Here is a 21,301-nt window from a genome sequence, read left to right on the forward strand (position 1 = left end):
GGACGATAATTAAGTGACAATAATACAGGTAATCATGGATACTATAGTTATATAGTTTATATAGAGATAATCAAAATACTGTCACATAAAATGATATTCAATTTTGTAGTAAATGGACGATAATTAAGTGGCAATAATACAGGTAATCATGGATACTATAGTTATATAGTTTACAGGGAGATCAGCTGACTGTCACGTACAGTGGTATTCAATTTAGTAGTAAATGGACGATAATTGATGTTATCGCTCATCATACAGTAATTAAGTCACACATGGAAGATATTCGGGCTTCAATCATACAGTTATATTAAAAATAAAGGAAAGATAACCCAGTTTACCATTAATAACACAACACAATTTTAGTAGGAGGGCGATAATACAGTTACAGTTGACCTGTAGAAAAAGATCATAGTCACTGGATTGGTAACAAGTGACCATAGTAGTAAAGAGATAAACCACTTTAAAAATCTCCCTGCAGTAATACTAATTGTAAGGGAGAGATAACCAAAGGTCATATATATACTGTAATACAAATATATAGGGGAGATAACTAGTGACTGTACAGTAATAAAACATGTAGGGGAGATAACTTGTGACTGTAGAGTAATAAAACATGTAGGGGAGATAACTTGTGACTGTACAGTAATAAAACATGTAGGGGAGATAACTAGTGACTGTACAGTAATAAAATATCTAGTGGAGATAACTAGTTACTGTACAGTAATAAAACATCTAGGGGAGATAACTAGTGAATGTACAGTAATAAAACATGTAGGGGAGATAACTAGTGTCTGTACAGTAATAAAACATGTAGGGGGGATAACTAGTTATTGTACAGTAATAAAACATCTAGTGGAGATAACTAGTTACTGTACAGTAATAACACATCTAGGGGAGATAACTAGTGAACGTACAGTAATAAAACATGTAGGTGAGATAACTAGTGTCTGTACAGTAATAAAACGTGTAGGGGAGATTCCTAGTGACTGTACAGTAATAAAACATGTAGGGGAGATAACTAGTTATTGTACAGTAATAAAACATGTAGGGGAGATACCTAGTGACTGTACAGGAATAAAACATGTAGGGGAGATAACTAGTGTCTGTACAGTAATAAAACATGTAGGGGAGATAACTAGTGACTGTACAATAATAAAAAGATGTAGGGAAGATAACTAGTTACTGTACAGTAATGAAAACATATGTAAGGAGAAAACAAGTGACCGTATAGACACACACAGTGATATTAGTAATAAGGGGCATGTGCAACCAGGTAACCATTTATTATGTAGTTGTACCATTTATACAAGTAGGAAGGAAACCATACCAGAAACCAGTGACCGTCATATCATAGGATTTTCGCGATAACTTTACAGCAAATGCCTATTTTAGTCAAAATAATATAGGATTCCCGTGACAATATTGTATTACTAAAACGCTTAGTCACATCACATGATTTTTTTATTCATATGACCAGGTTGTGTTGTATAACTGATATACACTATCCATTACCAAACTGTCTAGGTGGAATCACATGTGATTGTGGGATACGTTCATCTTTCTAGATAAACGGTGTAAACTCCGTGGTGGATTTCATAGTCGCCGAGGTTTGCCATAACCTTGATGGTCATGGTATCTCTTTTGTGCTGTGGCACGGATTTAAAACACACTCTTTACCCATTAATATGAAATTTACCTGTACTCCTCTGACGTTTGATATTTACCTGTACTCCTCTGATGGTTGATATTTACCTGTACTCCTCTGACGTTTGATATTTACCTGTACTCCTCTGATGATTGATATTTACCTGTACTTCTCTGATGTTTGAAATTTACCTCTACTCCTATGATGTTTGATATTTACCTGTTCTCCTCTGATGTTTGAAATTTACCTGTACTCCTCTGATGTTTGATATTTACCTGTACTCCTCTGATGTTTGATATTTACCTCTACTCTTCTGATGTTTGATGTTTACCTGTTCTCCTCTGATGTTTGATATTTACCTCTACTCCTCTGATGTTTGATATTTACCTGTACTCCTCTGATGTTTGATATTTACCTGTACTCCTCTGATGTTTGATATTTACCTGTACTCCTCTGATGTTTGATATTAACTGTTATGAAGAGGTTTAACGCACCTTGATCCAACAGTAGTAATAAATGTTATAGTAGCAATCAAATATGTGTTTCTTGCATTCATCTCTTTGATCTGCTGTCCCTATTGCGTTTCCGCACGCATACATCTTCGTGAGTCCTTACCTGCTGTAAGGACGTTAACCCCAAAACAAACAAACAAACATTCATCTTTCGGTATTATTTCTTTTATTATTAAACGTTTTAATTGTGAAACTGTGGTACAGTTCTCATTCAAAAGAATATTTATATAAAGCGTCATCATCACAACAATAACCGGCGTCAATACTGCACTACGCTTTACCTTAAAAACACGCCTTATATTAACCGTTAAGCTACAGGTAAACCTATCTTTAACTGTTTCTGATAGCTGATCATAGAACGGCAATGTGACTAACACCGAAAGTTCTGTAACCATGTAAACGAATCCGTCCCGGTGCAAGCTAGATGATTGGTCATTATATGTCAATACAAGTTACCGACTTTAATCGTTCTCGAGGGACGTTTTATCATTTTCATGTCACAGACATCAAAAATAATTGTTCCTATCAGTTTTAAATCGAAAGTCGTTTAAGCCAGATGAGTTTACGCCAATACATAGAAAAGTTCAGACTCACAGGGTTTAAGGTGATAGATGTATCGAACGTTGTGAGTTATTGTTTAACCGTGTGAGCCATGAAGACATTAAAGAGATTTAGGATCGATCAGTACTGTCAAATCATTGATATGTATGGATAAATAAAACGGACCAAATTATAAAAAACAAACATGATCAGGTGTATGATAAAGCTTAAATCGCCTAGTGTCTATAGTTTCCCTACATTGGTCTAAATTGTATTCACAAATTCCAGGTGAAAATGGACGAAATAGCGAGCAGATCAATTTTCTACATTAAGGGGTCATCGAGTCCAGTGCATCTGTTGCCCCCTGAACATGTTTCTGTAGCGCCGACCAGTACTGAGAGTAATATATTTTTGTTTTCAAAATGTTTTTATTTATTCTATTTATGAAGTATATATGCCCGAATAATTTCCGAAATATTAACATGGAATAAGTATCGGTGCTAATTTCAATAAATAAGTTGAATTAGTGTTGGTGTTAATTAGGTATATTGCACCACAGAAATGTACACTCACGTACGTACTTTACCAAGCTATTGGAACACAGTGTTGGCACGACGCCTGGCTGTTTGTTTCATAAATACTAGAATATGCGGGTATGCTTAGGTTCACCTGATGTGACACGCGCAGGTGTTTCGGATATCAATCAATTTATGACAGAAATGTTATCTATATCAATCTGTTTCCTTACTGCATGTATGAGGTGCAGACTTGATGAACGTAGAATACAAGTGCGATCAACTCCTCTAGGATGGATTGTATTACATACCTCGTAGTGTTATTTAGTACAACAGAAAACCACGTGATAATATTCTAAAATAAAATATATGAATGTGTTTGTTGAATATATGCACAAATGTGTTTAATCTTCATGGTAATGGGCGAAATGACGATATCTGTCGATACTGCACAGTGTACTTTCCAAGCATTAGTTAGTACTAGTAGTATACTTCCTATTGTAGTAAGTGTTTTTCTGTCATTTGCAACAGTTGGCTGAGATGATGAATTTACAATTTTACAATAAATTCCAATAAGTTCATCTTTCCTGTTTTAACAAAGACATGTTAACCATACTACACCCAGTGGCGGGAACGCTAACCCTTCCGAGGTGCCTGGTTTCGCCTGATTGTTTGTGGGAGTTTGGATATCTTTCCTTTTGATTTTGTGTCCCCTCGACCCCTGTTGGTGTCTTTTTGAATCTAATTTGTGTTATCTTACAACTTGCAAAGTTTACAGAATAAACAACTTAGTTTGACTGAAGGTCTTATTTTGTCGATGTGTGTTGACTCTGCGTTATTTGGTTTGGTTTGGTTTAATTTTGTTTAACGTCTTATTAACAGCTAAGGTCATTTAATGACATGCCTCCATGTGTGTAGTGTATGCGTACTTGCGTGTGTGTAACTCTGCGTTATATATTTCTCTATTTCTCTATTTGAAAAAGATATTTTTGAGGGTCAAGCTACCTTAAAACTGAACCTAATTATTGGTTCACAGAATCCATTCCCCAGATACTTTATGGTAGACTTATATGTCTGTAAATAGCTACGTTCAATGACAATACCACTGCCGATACATTTAAAATTACCTGTATAGATATAAATTTAGCTTTCAGAACTAGGTCAATAACAATGCGATAAAAGACGATATCATTTGTAGGGCCCTGTAACGAGATAGACCTTACTTTGTATTGATTTTTTAAACGTTAAATTCGAATTCGTGTTGCTGAGTTGAACATATTATTACAAACAAGATGAATAGAAGTAACTACATAGAGTAATATTAGTTAATTATTGTATAAATATGTGCTTGCCCTTTGATAAGACTGTAACAGTCAATAAACACAATACGTCTAGGCTGGAATTATACTATCGGACACAACCATGGGACCTGAACGAGACACCGCGGATAATGAACACCCATAAAAACAAAGAATGACTCATATATTTAATATAATGTTATGACGTGAAGTAAAACAAAGATAAAACAAGAATATTAGCCATTTACAATCCAGCCGTTTTGGCAATTTTCGTGACTTTAAATCAGGTCTCCAGGATTTCGATAACTTATAACAGGTTACGCCACTTTAATGCTATACCATTCCCTGGCTTTGTGTGCGAGTATATATTGTAATGATTAGGCTGGTCTTTGTCAGGTGTTTAAACCATAGCGAAATGAGGCGACTAGTCTGTGCGGATCCAATCAATATACAATACATTAAGATACATAATGTAGCTCACAAAGAACCAGAAATTTCACGTTTAAACGCATAATGACAACTGAACTTGATCTACCGGAAGTCATTGATGAGGAATAATGGCACGTGAGTTAGCAGACGACTCGAATAAGATGGCACAACCGACCAGTGAAGGTATGTAATGGCGGAATACTGTAAACATAGAATATCGACTGACTGTGAAAGGAAAACCATTTAGTGAATATGGAAACACAAACTTGTGTCAATTTCTCAAACAACGGTAAGTTATGACGAACATCAGTATATAGAGGTATACGTGACAAACCCCTCTTAAAGACAAGCTAAAGAGATATAATTATTGAGGGTTATTTAGTAGCCAATACACGATGTGGTCACCCTCACACACCCTAGGTAAAACCGTAAAGAGATCGATAAGCTTATCAGCATTGATATATGTATTACTCTTATTTATTTTAACGGGTTCGAAGGATTTACCAGCGACGTTAACAATGCATCATTCAAAATAACTAAATATTTTTCTGAAATATTAACTCTCAAGAAAGGTGATGTAAAATAGTGTAAACACATATAGAAAGAACAATTGGAGATCATAAACATAGTTATAGAAATCGTGTATCAGGAATGTGATTAATGAACAGGTTTCTGTGGGGTTGCTCTGAGAAAGAACCCAGAATTTACTGGCAGCTTAAGATATATACTAATAATAGGCTTTCCGTCATTCCAAATTTAAATATTATAGAACTTAATTCGCATTTAGTTAAATTTTCTATTTTTTAACATATTTTATAGGCAAATATGTTATATTGTCAAAGGGATTGGTCAACAGGTACAGTTCACGTAAGCTGTGGTGGTACAGTGCAAATGACATTGGTTTATATCATCTTTATATTTATCTCATTTTCATGGTTACCTTATTACCTTATTTACAGGATAGTTTATGAATGTTTGTATCTCACCAAACAAATAGAACATAAATCGGGTGAACACAAATAAGGATGGTCTTTAACTTGGCACGCTGACGTAAATTATTCTTTGTCTTGTTTGGGAATGACCAGCTCTGATATGCCTCAACATAGCTAGACGCAATTGTCTTTGTATTAAAATGTAATTATATCTTTGCTGTGTCATCGTGAATTTCCTCTGGATTTTTGCCCCTACAACTCATTAGGTACGCATATGCCTGTCCAAGAAGGAGAGTTAGGTCAGCTTAAACTGTATTTTATTTTGTAATATAAATATGTAGATGTGTTTATTATTTGGTGAGCGAATTTTGTTATCTCTTAAACTATTTTACTGGCTATTAGATATCATAGTTACTAAAAATCTGTATACAGAGTAGGAACCAAATTCATACCTTGCGGTAAAACACAACTGATTCTGTCTAATCCTTTTTTATATATTTTACACGGTGTAGTGCTGCTGCAGTTATGCTGTAAAGATAATTGGATAATTGCATTTTTTCAGCTCTTTTTCAGCAGTTTAAAGATGTATAATATTAAATTGTTATCGTCTTTTACTATATATGATTAATATTGACACGTGCATTGGAACAGGTTTCTACAAATACAATGTATATAATTACCTTCCTTCTTGTGTTATTTTAGAGGCGGAACCAGATATGGCGATACCTTATGACTGGCAAGTGGGGAAATCTTTGGCTGAGACTAACAGGCACATGCTGAACAATGAAGTTGGCTGTGACGTCGCCTTTCTGTTGGGAGATGACCGCAGTGAGGTGTATGCGCACAAGTATGTTCTCATCAGCCGCAGCTGCGTATTTTGTGCAATGTTACATGGACCAATGGCAGAGCGAACATCCGAATACATCCACATTCCTGACATTAAGAGAGAAACGTTCAAACAATTACTGGAGTAAGTTTGTATACACATCTAATGTCAATGATAAAATTGGGCTTACTTGAATAATTTAGTAAAACAAGTATCTGTTTCTTACTAGACACTTTTGTTGCACAAACCAGTATGTTTCCTTCAAATTATCCGTCTATATGAAATACTGTTGTTCTTTTAACGTGTTTTATTTATTTACTCTCCTATGAGGCATACGTATAAGGCTTATGTATTCAAAAGGAACAAGGTTTGGTCTGTCAAAGCCTCGAAATAACAAATTCATTTTAATTGAAAACAAAATCAAAACGAATGCAATGTTATTCCATTTTACTCCACCGTATCAACGCAAAATAAATAAATAAATCTCACAATTGATCTACGAAAGGAAATAATGTCAATACGATCTATGTTTTTTAAATGTCAAAGATGTGTTTTTCCTACTCAAATAAATCCACTATTGTATTACATCGTCACGACTTCAAAAGTAACTTGGTGGTATAGAACGTGCACATGATGTTAAGGTACTTGTACGAGTACAGCGTCATAGAACCTGCACATGATATGTTAAGGTACTTGTACGAGCACAGCGTCAGTTCTGTGGAGGAATTGTTTCATGCAAAAATAATGGCGCTGATGAATTATTCAGTATATTGCCTGGTCGTAATGTTGCTGTAGGCTATTGACCAGCTGTATTGATTACACCGAGCTTTCAGCAGTAGTCTTACAACCACTCACCTCTCTCCACAGGTACATGTACTGTGAAGACACAAAGGTCGACACCAAGAACGCTCCATACCTACTCTACGCCGCCCGGAAGTACGGTATCGACGCGCTCGAGGAGAAGTGCGTGCGCATCCTTGAGCACGGCATCGCGGTGGAGAACGTTTGTGAGGTTATTCGACAAGCCTACCAATTTGATGAACATGAACTGAAGAAAAAATGTCTGGATTTTATATTTCATCACCCGAAAGACATTTTACGGTCAAATAACTTCTCCGATTTACCAGACCCAGTGGTGAGAGAGATCATCCAGGCAGACGAACTCGCTGTGAAAGAGGAAGTTGTCTTTGATGCGTTATTGCGGTGGTCGGAAATGGAGTGTATGCGACAAGAATTACCTGTTTCAGGTAGGAATCAACGGAGAATTATTGGCGGTATGCTGAAATACATCCGGTTTCCGTTAATGGGGGCTAATTACCTCAATAACATCGTGTTGCGCTCAGACATATTGAACAACGAGGAGGTCAGGGACATTGGGGATTTCTTCTCGGGTAAAAGTGAGGGTGAGACAAAATTCAAACGTGATCAACGGTCTTTAGGTGACAACCAGGTCCTCCATTGGCGGTTTGGGCCAGTTAGCTGTATCCACAACGAGGAGACCGCCATTTCGTTCTCAGCCTCTCGACAGGTGCTCGTACAAGGTGTGCAGGTGGACGGCAGTGTGTACTCTGACGAAATCTACGACGTAGATCTTTCTATCTTTGACACCAGTAACAAAGAACTTGGAAAAGTGAAAACAAAACTCGATATCAAGAAAAACAATTTATACGACGTTTTGTTTCATGCGGCGCCAAAAATCGACAAAGGCTACAAATATACTGTGATACTGAAGATACAGGGTACCCATGGTTACTACGGCACGAGCGGAAAGTCAAGTCTTCCCCTCCGGGACTCAAGTCCCACAGTAGTCAACCCAGACGGCGAGTTCACGCGTATTATCACAAACAAAAACCAAGTACCCGCCATTTTGGTGAAGCCCTTCATCCCAGCTTCCTGATTCTTACCTGTCCCATAACATTTGAAATGCCTCTCTTGTCCATCTAAGAAAATCTAATTAAAAGATATCCATGTTGTGACAGGGTAATCAATAGCTGGTTACACAATGCACCGAGCCAGACTACGGGCACGTACCTGATAGAATGACTCGTCCGGTAGGGGGTCATTAACAGGTGGACGTCTAACAGGACAGGATGATTGTCTGTGGGCTGCAGAAGGAAGCAATGTGAATGTTTTAACTCAAAAGCAGTCACGCGATTTGTTCCCTAATTTTTATTTATTTAACACGTATCATCGGTATATTGTATTCGCCATGACTGGCATTCAGCGATTCGAGATGAAAATATCTTAAAACTAATGATACTCATCGAGATCAGAACTAATCATAGGACTTTAAATTGTTATCGAACATTTCTGTAACTGACATATAGAGAACACATTCTAGTTGTGTCAATACCACGTAGAATTGTACGATGTCTTGGACTACTTACACATTGCTAACACTAGTTATATATTAATGTCAGAATGCGTTTTATCTTGTGTCTACTACATTCTCCTTTAACTGACTTCAAGTCGTTACCTGCTAACTGTCTATTCAATGTGTAGACGGTTTAGGTAATAGTATTAAGAGGTCGTTCGTGGGGTGAAGCTGATGTGACCTTTTATGGTCATAAGTAAATAATACTATTTTATACATTACCAACCACTGTAATATATAATACCATATAAGTGTGATTACAAACCACTGTAATATACAGTACCATATATACAATACCATATAAGTGTGATTACAAACCACTGTAATATACAATACCATATAAGTGTGATTACAAACCACTGTAATATACAATACCATATATACAATACCATATAAGTGTGATTACAAACCACTGTAATATACAATACCATATAAGTGTGATTACAAACCACTGTAATATACAATACCATATATACAATACCATATAAGTGTGATTACAAACCACTGTAATATACAATACCATATAAGTGTGATTACAAACCACTGTAATATACAATACCATATATACAATACCATATAAGTGTGATTACAAACCACTGTAATATACAATACCATATAAACAATACCATATAAGTGTGATTACAAACCACTGTAATATACAATACCATATAAGTGTGATTACAAACCACTGTAATATACAATACCATATAAGTGTGATTACAAACCACTGTAATATACAATACCATATATACAATACCATATAAGTGTGATTACAAACCACTGTAATATACAATACCATATAAGTGTGATTACAAACCACTGTAATATACAATACCATATATACAATACCATATAAGTGTGATTACAAACCACTGTAATATACAATACCATATAAGTGTGATTACAAACCACTGTAATATACAATACCATATATACAATACCATATAAGTGTGATTACAAACCACTGTAATATACAATACCATATAAGTGTGATTACAAACCACTGTAATATACAATACCATATAAGTGTGCAGATCAGTTTCTTTGAATGATACAATGTTCAGTTTCTGCTATATTTGAACAAGATGAAAGAGACAGTGTTAGAATAGCTACAAATAAGCGTCAACTGTTTATCGAATGTAAGTAATCCCTAACAGTATTTTAGTTTCATAAACAATTGTAATAACATTTTGTCATTATAAATCGTAAAATTGACTTTATTTATTGTAAAACTGAAATATCATTTTTTTTGGCACTTAGATTGTGTACGATGTCGTATTGACTACCTCTTCTTTACATATATAGAGAATGTGGATTGCTGATATGTCTACTGATATATATAGATAATGTGGATTGGTGATATATATACTGTTATATATATAGGATGTGGATTGTGGATATATCTACTGTTGTATATATGGGGCAAAGAAGCAATTCCAACAGTGTGGACAAGTTTAGGTTGTCAAATTTTCGGAAAACACAGTGAAACAGAACAGTTACATGTACATCATATTACAAGAAGATAGAATTGATATACTATAATTGAAAATATAGCTATCATATAAAACCAATATTCCACTTGGCTAAAGACAGCCGAAGGCAGCAATTAAGCTGAGAGCATCGCGGACAAGGAACGCTGATGTAGAGGACCTATTCTTGCGCAAGATGCACTATCATATAAAGTGAGTCAACGAGAGATATCAAAAACGTGGAACATGTGCATGTGGAAATCTGGCCCGGTAAATGTGAAAAATCTCCAATTTGCTACGGAATGTCTCATTAGTCGCCTCTCAATACAGCGATGGATCTAACAATCACAGCAGGGGGTCCACACTTAGTCGCCTCTTTTTAAGTAATTCGTATCCTACGGACATACCTCCATTAGGATCCAGTGTTATATGGGAATTTACCGTCCATATTACTTCTTTGACCCATACTGTTGTATATATATATATATGATGTGGATTGTTGATATATCTACTGTTATATAAATAGAATGTGGATTGTTGATATATCTACTGTTATATATATATAGAATGTGGATTAAAGGATGTGGATTGTTTATATAACTTCTGTTGTATATAAAGGATGTGGATTGTTGATATATCTACTGATATATATATAGGATGTGGATTATAGGATGTTGATTATTGATATATCTACTGTAATTTATATATAGGATGTGGATTGTTGATATATCTACTGTTATATATATAGGATGTGGATTGTTGATATATCTACTGTTATATATATAGGATGTGGATTGTTAACATATCTACTGTTATTTATATAGGATGTGGATTGTTGATATATCTACTGTAATTTATATATATAGGATATGGATTGTTGATATATCTACTGTTATATATATAGGATGTGGATTGTTGATATATCTACTGTTATATATATAGGATGTGGATTGTTGATATATCTACTGTTATAAATGTATATTGGATGTGGAGTTTTGATATATATACTGTTATATATATATAGGATGTGGATTGTTGATATATCTACTGTTATATACATAGGATGTGGATCGTTGATATTTCTACTGTTATATATATATAGAATGTGGATTGTTGATATATCTACACTGATGTATTATAGGATGTGGATTATTGATATATCTACTGTTATATAATTTGTAGATTGTCTATATGTCTATATCTTGCCTATGAAAATCTCCCTTTTCACTAGATAACCCCCACCACACACCCACGCCCGAATTCACATATTTCTGTCACCCCTAGGGTATGACAGATAGCACGTGGACTGAATCAATAACATGACGTCACGGGAACAATCAGAAATGACATCACAATTGACCGTCGCTCTCTATGAATCAGGAAGAGATTAAAATTTAAATCCTATTGTTTTCAAACATGGTATTTGAATGTTTGGGGAACAATTATGACCATTCCTATCTTAGGGGTGTTACAAAGACACCTCCAACCCTCGGGCTGATTCTTAGGTCATCTAACCCTCGAGTTAGACAACCAAATAAATCGTCCCTCGGGGTGGAAGTTTCTCTGTGACGACCTTAAAGTAGAGAAATATTGTATTAGTCTTCATTTTTTAAAATTCTTGATAGAGGAAATCGACACATTTTTGTAACATTTGTTATCGATGGAAGTTATCTTTTTTATTTGTGTATTTATGATGGATGAAGTCGTCAGCACTATTTCTGATTGAAGATATCGTCATTATCATTATTTATATATTTGTGACAGGAGAAAACGTCATCATTATCTGTGATATTTGAGGGAATAAGGCGTTGTTTGTGAGATGTATGAAAGGACATCGTCATCATCATATGTGACGAATTTCATTGTTATATTAACCAACGTCATTTATTCCATTGTGGTCGAAGTCATCAGTTTAAAAAGGAATCGATGCTCTGTATCTTCATCAATAGACATTTTTAAAATACTCTTAAATATAATCTGGCGTCGGGTATGGCATTAACCATCATTTTTTACATTTTAAATCAAACAAGTGTTTTAGTACCGTATAGGCGTTGGAAAATCAGCATTGTAGGAGTAACTAAAATTGTAAGTTGTATCGTACATTCAGATTTGTTGCAATATTTAAAATAACATCATTAATCGTCTAACCTTGCGCATCATTGCATAATGTTGTTATTGTTATTATTATAAATGAAAACTACGCATTTGGAAAATAAATGTTTTAACACAGAAAGGTGTGTTTTGTTGTTGTACATTATGCTGTTACTCCACGAACAGCGTTACATATAAAATGCACGTATAACGGTTAAATATAAAATGGCATGCAGATATACCAGATTATGTAAAAAGCCATGTACATATACCAGTTACATATAAAAAGGCTTGCACGTATACCAATTCCATATAAATGCATGTACGTATACCAGTTACATATAAAAAAAAAAGTATGTATACCAGTAATATATAAAAATGAATTATGCACATATACCAGTAACTCATAACAAGAGATCACAGAAGGATCTTGGCGCCCACCATTGTACCATCTTCATTAGTTCTATGTCAGTTCGATTTTTTTTTCTCTCTTTTATCTGTTTGATCAGTTTGCCTGTTCGCCATCTTAATCAATCTTTTTATCAACCTCAAAAGTTAACATGCACAACTCAGGACCAAAGGGAACCTCCAGTAAATTCTGAGAAATCGCGAGAACAAACTTAAAATGTAACAAGATGACTGGCCAATATGATTTAATATGCATAACTAAGAACAAGAGGAACCCTTATGTGAAATTTGAGAAAGATCCCTCCAATAATTTTTGAGCAATAGGGCTAAAATACTTTTACTCACAAATTCAATATGACCACCTGGCAGACATCTTGGTTTTCCAATCATCACCAAAATTAGAAATGCGGAACTAGGAACATTGGGAACCTTCATGTGAAATTTGAGAAAGACCCCTACTGAACAATCTGAAAAATAACGCTAACAAACTTTCATTTTCCAATTCAAGGTGGCCGTCTGTTGGCCGTCTTGGTTTTTTCTTTTGTCCCGAAATTTGTTTAACTAGGGACCATGGGGAACGTTCATGTTAAATTTGAGAAAGAACCCTCCAATACTTTCTGAGAAATAGCGCTAACAAACTATCAATCTCAAAATTCAAGATGACTGCCTGCACATATACCATTAATATTTCAAAAACACGTGTACGTATACCAGTAATATATAAAACACATGTACGTACTATACCAGTAATATATATAATACATGTACGTATACCTGTAATATATAAAAACACATGTACGTATACCAGTAATATATAAAACACATGTACGTATACCAGTAATATATACAACACATGTACGTATACCATTAATATTTCAAAAACACGGGGACGTATACCAGTAATATATACAACACATGTACGTATACCAGTTATATATAAAACACATGTACGTCTACCAGTAATATATGAACCACATGTACGTATACCAGTAATATATAAAACCACATGTACGTATAGCAGTAATATATAAAACACATGTACGTACTAAAACAGTAATAAATAAAACGTCATGTACGTATACCAGTAATATATAAAACACATGTACTATACCAGTAATATATAAAACACATGTACTATACCAGTAATATATAAAACACATGTACGTATACCAGTAATATATGAAACACATGTACGTATACCAGTAATATATAAAACCACATGTACGTATACCAGTAATATATGAAACACATGTACGTATATCAGTAATATATAAAACACATGTACGTATAGCAGTAATATATGAAACACATGTACGTTACCAGTAATATATAAAACACATGTACGTATACCAGTAATATATGAAACACATGTACGTATATCAGTAATATATAAAACACATGTACGTATAGCAGTAATATATGAAACACATGTACGTTAACAGTAATATATAAAACACATGTACGTATACCAGTAATATATACAACACATGTACGTATATGAGTAATATATAAAACACATGTACGTATACCAGTTATATATAAAACACATGTACGTATATCAGTAATATATAAAACACATGTACGTATAATATATGAAACACATGTACGTTACCAGTAATATATAGAACACATGTACGTATATCAGTAATATCTAAAACACATGTACGTATACCAGTTATATATACAACACATGTACGTATATGAGTAACATATAAAACACATGTACGTATATCAGTATTATATAAAACACATGTACGTATACCAGTCATATATATAACCACATGTAAAATATATAAAACACATGTACGTAAACCAGTAATATATACAACCCATGTACGTATACCAGTAATATATTAAACACATGTACGTATATCAGTATTATATAAAACACATGTACGTATACCAGTAATATATGAAACACATGTACGTTACCAGTAATATATAAAACACATGTACGTATATCAGTAATATATGAAACACATGTACGTATACCAGTAATATATAAAACCACATGTACGCATACTAGTAATATATAAAACGCCATGTACTATACCAGTAATATATAAAAACACATGTACGTATAATATATGAAACACATGTACGTATACCAGTAATATATTAAACACATGTACGTATACCAGTAATATATAAAACCACATGTACGTATACCAGTAATATATAAAACGTCATGTACTGTACCAGTAATATATAAAAACACATGCACGTATACCAGTAATACATAAAACCACATGTACGTATACCAGTAATATATACAACACATGTACGTATACCAGTAATATATAAAACGTCATGTACTGTACCAGTAATATATAAAAACACATGCACGTATACCAGTAATATATAAAACCACATGTACGTATACCAGTAATATATAAAAACACATGTACGTATACCAGCAATATATAAAACCACATGTATGTATACCAGTAGTAAGTAAAACGTCATGTACTATACCAGTAATATATAAAAACACATGTATGTAAACCAGTAATATATAAAACACATGTACGTAAACCAGTAATATATACAACACATGTACGTATATCAGTAATATATAAAACGCATGTACGTATACCAGTAATATATGAAACACATGTTACCAGTAATATATAAAACACATGTACGTACTATACCAGTAATATATGAAACGTCATGAACGTATACCAGGAATATATAAAACACATGTACGTATACCAGTCATATATATAACCACATGTAAAATATATAAAACACATGTACGTATACCAGCAATATATAAAACCACATGTATGTATACCAGTAATATATAAAACGTCATGTATGTATACCAGTAATATATAAAACGACATGTACTATACCAGTAATATATAAAAACACATGTATGTAAACCAGTAATATATAAAACACATGTACGTACTATACCAGTAATATATGAAACACAATGTACGTATACCAGTAATATATTAAACACATGTACGTATACCAGTAATATATAAAAACACATGTATGTAAACCAGTAATATATAAAACACATGTACGTACTATACCAGTAATATATGAAACACATGTACGGATACCAGTAATATATAAAACCACATGTACGTATACCAGTAATATATACAACACATGTACGTATATCAGTAATATATAAAAACACATGTACGTATACCAGCAATATATAAAACCACGTGTATGTATACCAGTAATATATAAAACGTCATGTACTGTACCAGTAATATATAAAAACACATGCACGTATACCAGTAATACATAAAACCACATGTACGTATACCAGTAATATATACAACACATGTACGTATATCAGTAATATATAAAAACACATGTACGTATACCAGCAATATATAAAACCACATGTATGTATACCAGTAGTAAGTAAAACGTCATGTACTATACCAGTAATATATAAAAACACATGCACGTATACCAGTAATACATAAAACCACATGTACGTATACCAGTAATATATAAAACACATGTACGTACTAAAACAGTAATAAATAAAACGTCATGTATGTATACCAGTAATATATAAAACACATGTACTATACCAGTAATATATAAAACACATGTACGTACTATACCAGTAATATATGAAACGTCATGAACGTATACCAGTAATATATAAAACACATGTACGTATACCAGTCATATATATAACCACATGTAAGAATATCAGTAATATATAAAACATATGTACGTATACCAGTAATATATAAAACACATGTACGTATACCAGTAATATATAAAAACACATGTACGTATACCAGTAATATATAAAACACATGTACGTATACCAGTAATATATAAAACACATGTACGTATACCAGTAATATAAAAAACACATGTACGTATACCAGTAATATATAAAACACATGTACGTATACCAGTAATATATAAAACACATGTACGTATACCAGTAATATATAAAACACATGTACGTATACCAGTAATATATAAAACACATGTACGTATACCAGTAATATATAAAACACATGTACGTATACCAGTAATATATAAAACACATGTACGTATACCAGTAATATATAAAACACATGTACGTATACCAGTAATATATAAAACACATGTACGTATACCAGTAATATATAAAACACATGTACGTATACCAGTAATATATAAAACACATGTACGTATACCAGTAATATATAAAAACACATGTACGTATACCAGTAATATAAAAAACACATGTACGTATACCAGTAATATATAAAACACATGTACGTATACCAGTAATATATAAAACACATGTACGTATACCAGTAATATATAAAACACATGTACGTATACCAGTAATATATAAAACACATGTACGTATACCAGTAATATATAAAACACATGTACGTATACCAGTAATATATAAAACACATGTACGTATACCAGTAATATATAAAACACATGTACGTATACCAGTAATATATAAAACACATGTACGTATACCAGTAATATATAAAACACATGTACGTATACCAGTAATATATAAAACACATGTACGTATACCAGTAATATATAAAACACATGTACGTATACCAGTAATATATAAAACACATGTACGTATACCAGTAATATATAAAACACATGTACGTATACCAGTAATATATAAAACACATGTACGTATACCAGTAATATATAAAACACATGTACGTATACCAGTAATATATAAAACACATGTACGTATACCAGTAATATATAAAACACATGTACGTATACCAGTAATATATAAAACACATGTACGTATACCAGTAATATATAAAACACATGTACGTATACCAGTAATATATAAAACACATGTACGTATACCAGTAATATATAAAACACATGTACGTATACCAGTAATATATTAAAACACATGTACGTATACCAGTAATATATAAAACACATGTACGTATACCAGTAATATAAAAAACACATGTACGTATACCAGTAATATATAAAACACATGTACGTATACCAGTAATATATAAAACACATGTACGTATACCAGTAATATATAAAACACATGTACGTATACCAGTAATATATAAAACACATGTACGTATACCAGTAATATATAAAACACATGTACGTATACCAGTAATATATAAAACACATGTACGTATACCAGTAATATATAAAACACATGTACGTATACCAGTAATATATAAAACACATGTACGTATACCAGTAATATATAAAACACATGTACGTATACCAGTAATATATAAAACACATGTACGTATACCAGTAATATATAAAACACATGTACGTATACCAGTAATATATAAAACACATGTACGTATACCAGTAATATATAAAACACATGTACGTATACCAGTAATATATAAAACACATGTACGTATACCAGTAATATATAAAACACATGTACGTATACCAGTAATATATAAAACACATGTACGTATACCAGTAATATATAAAAACACATGTACGTATACCAGTAATATATAAAACACATGTACGTATACCAGTAATATATAAAACACATGTACGTATACCAGTAATATATAAAACACATGTACGTATACCAGTAATATATAAAACACATGTACGTATACCAGTAATATATAAAACACATGTACGTATACCAGTAATATATAAAACACATGTACGTATACCAGTAATATATAAAACACATGTACGTATACCAGTAATATATAAAACACATGTACGTATACCAGTAATATATAAAACACATGTACGTATACCAGTAATATATAAAACACATGTACGTATACCAGTAATATATAAAACACATGTACGTATACCAGTAATATATAAAACACATGTACGTATACCAGTAATATATAAAACCACATGTACGTATACCAGTAATATATGAAACACATGTACGTATACCAGTAATATATAAAACCACATGTACGTATACCAGTAATATATGAAACACATGTACGTATACCAGTAATATATAAAACCACATGTACGTATACCAGTAATATATGAAACACATGTACGTATACCAGTAATATATAAAACCACATGTACGTATACCAGTAATATATGAAACACATGTACGTATACCAGTAATATATAAAACCACATGTACGTATACCAGTAATATATGAAACACATGTACGTATACCAGTAATATATAAAACCACATGTACGTATACCAGTAATATATGAAACACATGTACGTATACCAGTAATATATAAAACCACATGTACGCATACTAGTAATATATAAAACGGCATGTACTATACCAGTAATATATAAAAAAACACATGTATGTATACCAGTAATATATAAAACACATGTACGTATACCAGTAATATATAAAACACGTACGTATACCAGTAATATATGAAACACATGTACGTATACCAGTAATATATAAAACCACATGTACGCATACTAGTAATATATAAAACGGCATGTACTATACCAGTAATATATAAAAAACACATGTATGTATACCAGTAATATATAAAACACATGTACGTATACCAGTAAGATATAAAAACACATGTACGTATACCAGTAATATATAAAACCACACGTATGTATACCAGTAATATATGAAACACNGATATAAAAACACATGTACGTATACCAGCAATATATAAAACCACACGTATGTGTACCAGTAATATATGAAACACATGTACGTATACCAGTAATATATGAAACACATGTACGTATACCAGTAATATATACAAAACATGTACGTATACCAGTAAGATATAAAAACACATGTACGTATACCAGTAATATATACAACACATGTACGTATACCAGTAAGATATAAAAAAACATGTACGTATACCAGCAATATATAAAACCACACGTATGTGTACCAGTAATATATGAAACACATGTACGTATACCAGTAATATATACAAAACATGTACGTATACCAGTAAGATATAAAAAAACATGTACGTATACCAGCAATATATAAAACCACACGTATGTGTACCAGTAATATATGAAACACATGTACGTATACCAGTAATATATGAAACACATGTACGTATACCAGTAATATATGGTACACATGTACGTATACCAGTAATATATACAACACATGTAGGTATACCAGTAAGATATAAAAACACATGTACATATACCAGTAATATATAAAACCACATGTGCGTATACCAGTAATATATAAAACACATGTATGTATATCAGTAATATATAAAACACATGTACGTATACCAGAAATATATAAAACACATGTACGTATACCAGTAACATATAAAACACATGTACGTATACCAGTAATATATAAGAACACATGTACGTATACCAGTAATATATACAAAACATGTACGTATACCAGTAAGATATAAAAACACATGTACATATACCAGTAATATATAAAACCACACGTATGTATACCAGTAATATATGATACACATGTACGTATACCAGTAATATATAAAACAACATGTACGTATACCAGTAATATATAAAACGTCATGTACTATCCCAGTAATATATAAAACGTCATGAACGTATGCCAGTAATATATAAAACACATGTACGTATACCAGCAATATATAAAACCACACGTATGTATGCCAGTAATATATGAAACACATGTACGTATACCAGTAATATATGAAACACATGTACGTATACCAGTAATATATACAACACATGTACGTATACCAGTGAGATATAAAAACACATGTACGTATACCAGTAATATATGGTACACATGTACGTATACCAGCAATATATAAACCCACACGTATGTATACCAGTAATATATGAAACATATGTACGTATACCAGTAATATATAAAACCACACGTATGTATACCAGTAATATATGATACACATGTACGTATACCAGTAATATATACAAAACATGTACGTATACCAGTAAGATATAAAAACACATGTACGTATACCAGTAATATATGAAACACATGTACGTATACCAGTAATATATAAGAACACATGTACGTATACCAGTAATATATACAACACACGTACGTATACCAGTAATATATAAAACACATGGACGTATACCAGTAATATATAAAAACACATCTACGTATACCAGTAATATATAAAACACATGAACGTATACCAGTAATATATAAAAACACATGTACGTCTACCAGTCATATATAAAAACACATGTACGTATACCAGTAATATATAAAAACACATGTACGTATATCAGTAATATATAAAACACATGTACGTATACCAGTAATATATGGTACACATGTACGTATACCAGTAATATATAAA

The 21,301-nt window shown here is 32.5% G+C and overlaps 1 protein-coding gene across 2 annotated transcripts; it reads left to right on the plus strand.

Moving 5' to 3' along the window:
- Nucleotides 1–4,565: 4,565 nt before the first annotated feature.
- On the plus strand, nucleotides 4,566–10,559 carry LOC110448134 (BTB/POZ domain-containing protein 2-like). 2 transcript variants are annotated; one of them, XM_021494202.1, is made up of 3 exons: nucleotides 4,566–5,228; nucleotides 6,574–6,841; nucleotides 7,565–10,559. In XM_021494202.1, the coding sequence occupies exons 1-3, from the start codon at nucleotides 5,192–5,194 to the stop codon at nucleotides 8,592–8,594; spliced, it is 1,335 nt and encodes a 444-aa protein (XP_021349877.1). In that variant the 5' UTR covers nucleotides 4,566–5,191; the 3' UTR covers nucleotides 8,595–10,559. The 2 variants fall into 2 exon arrangements, with proteins under 2 accessions (XP_021349877.1, XP_021349876.1); XM_021494201.1 differs by having other exon boundaries at nucleotides 4,566–5,122.
- The last annotated feature ends 10,742 nt before the right edge of the window (nucleotides 10,560–21,301 follow it).

This window comes from Mizuhopecten yessoensis, unplaced genomic scaffold (genome assembly GCF_002113885.1).
Source record: "Mizuhopecten yessoensis strain PY_sf001 unplaced genomic scaffold, ASM211388v2 scaffold3853, whole genome shotgun sequence".
Classification (NCBI taxonomy): Eukaryota; Metazoa; Mollusca; class Bivalvia; order Pectinida; family Pectinidae; genus Mizuhopecten; species Mizuhopecten yessoensis.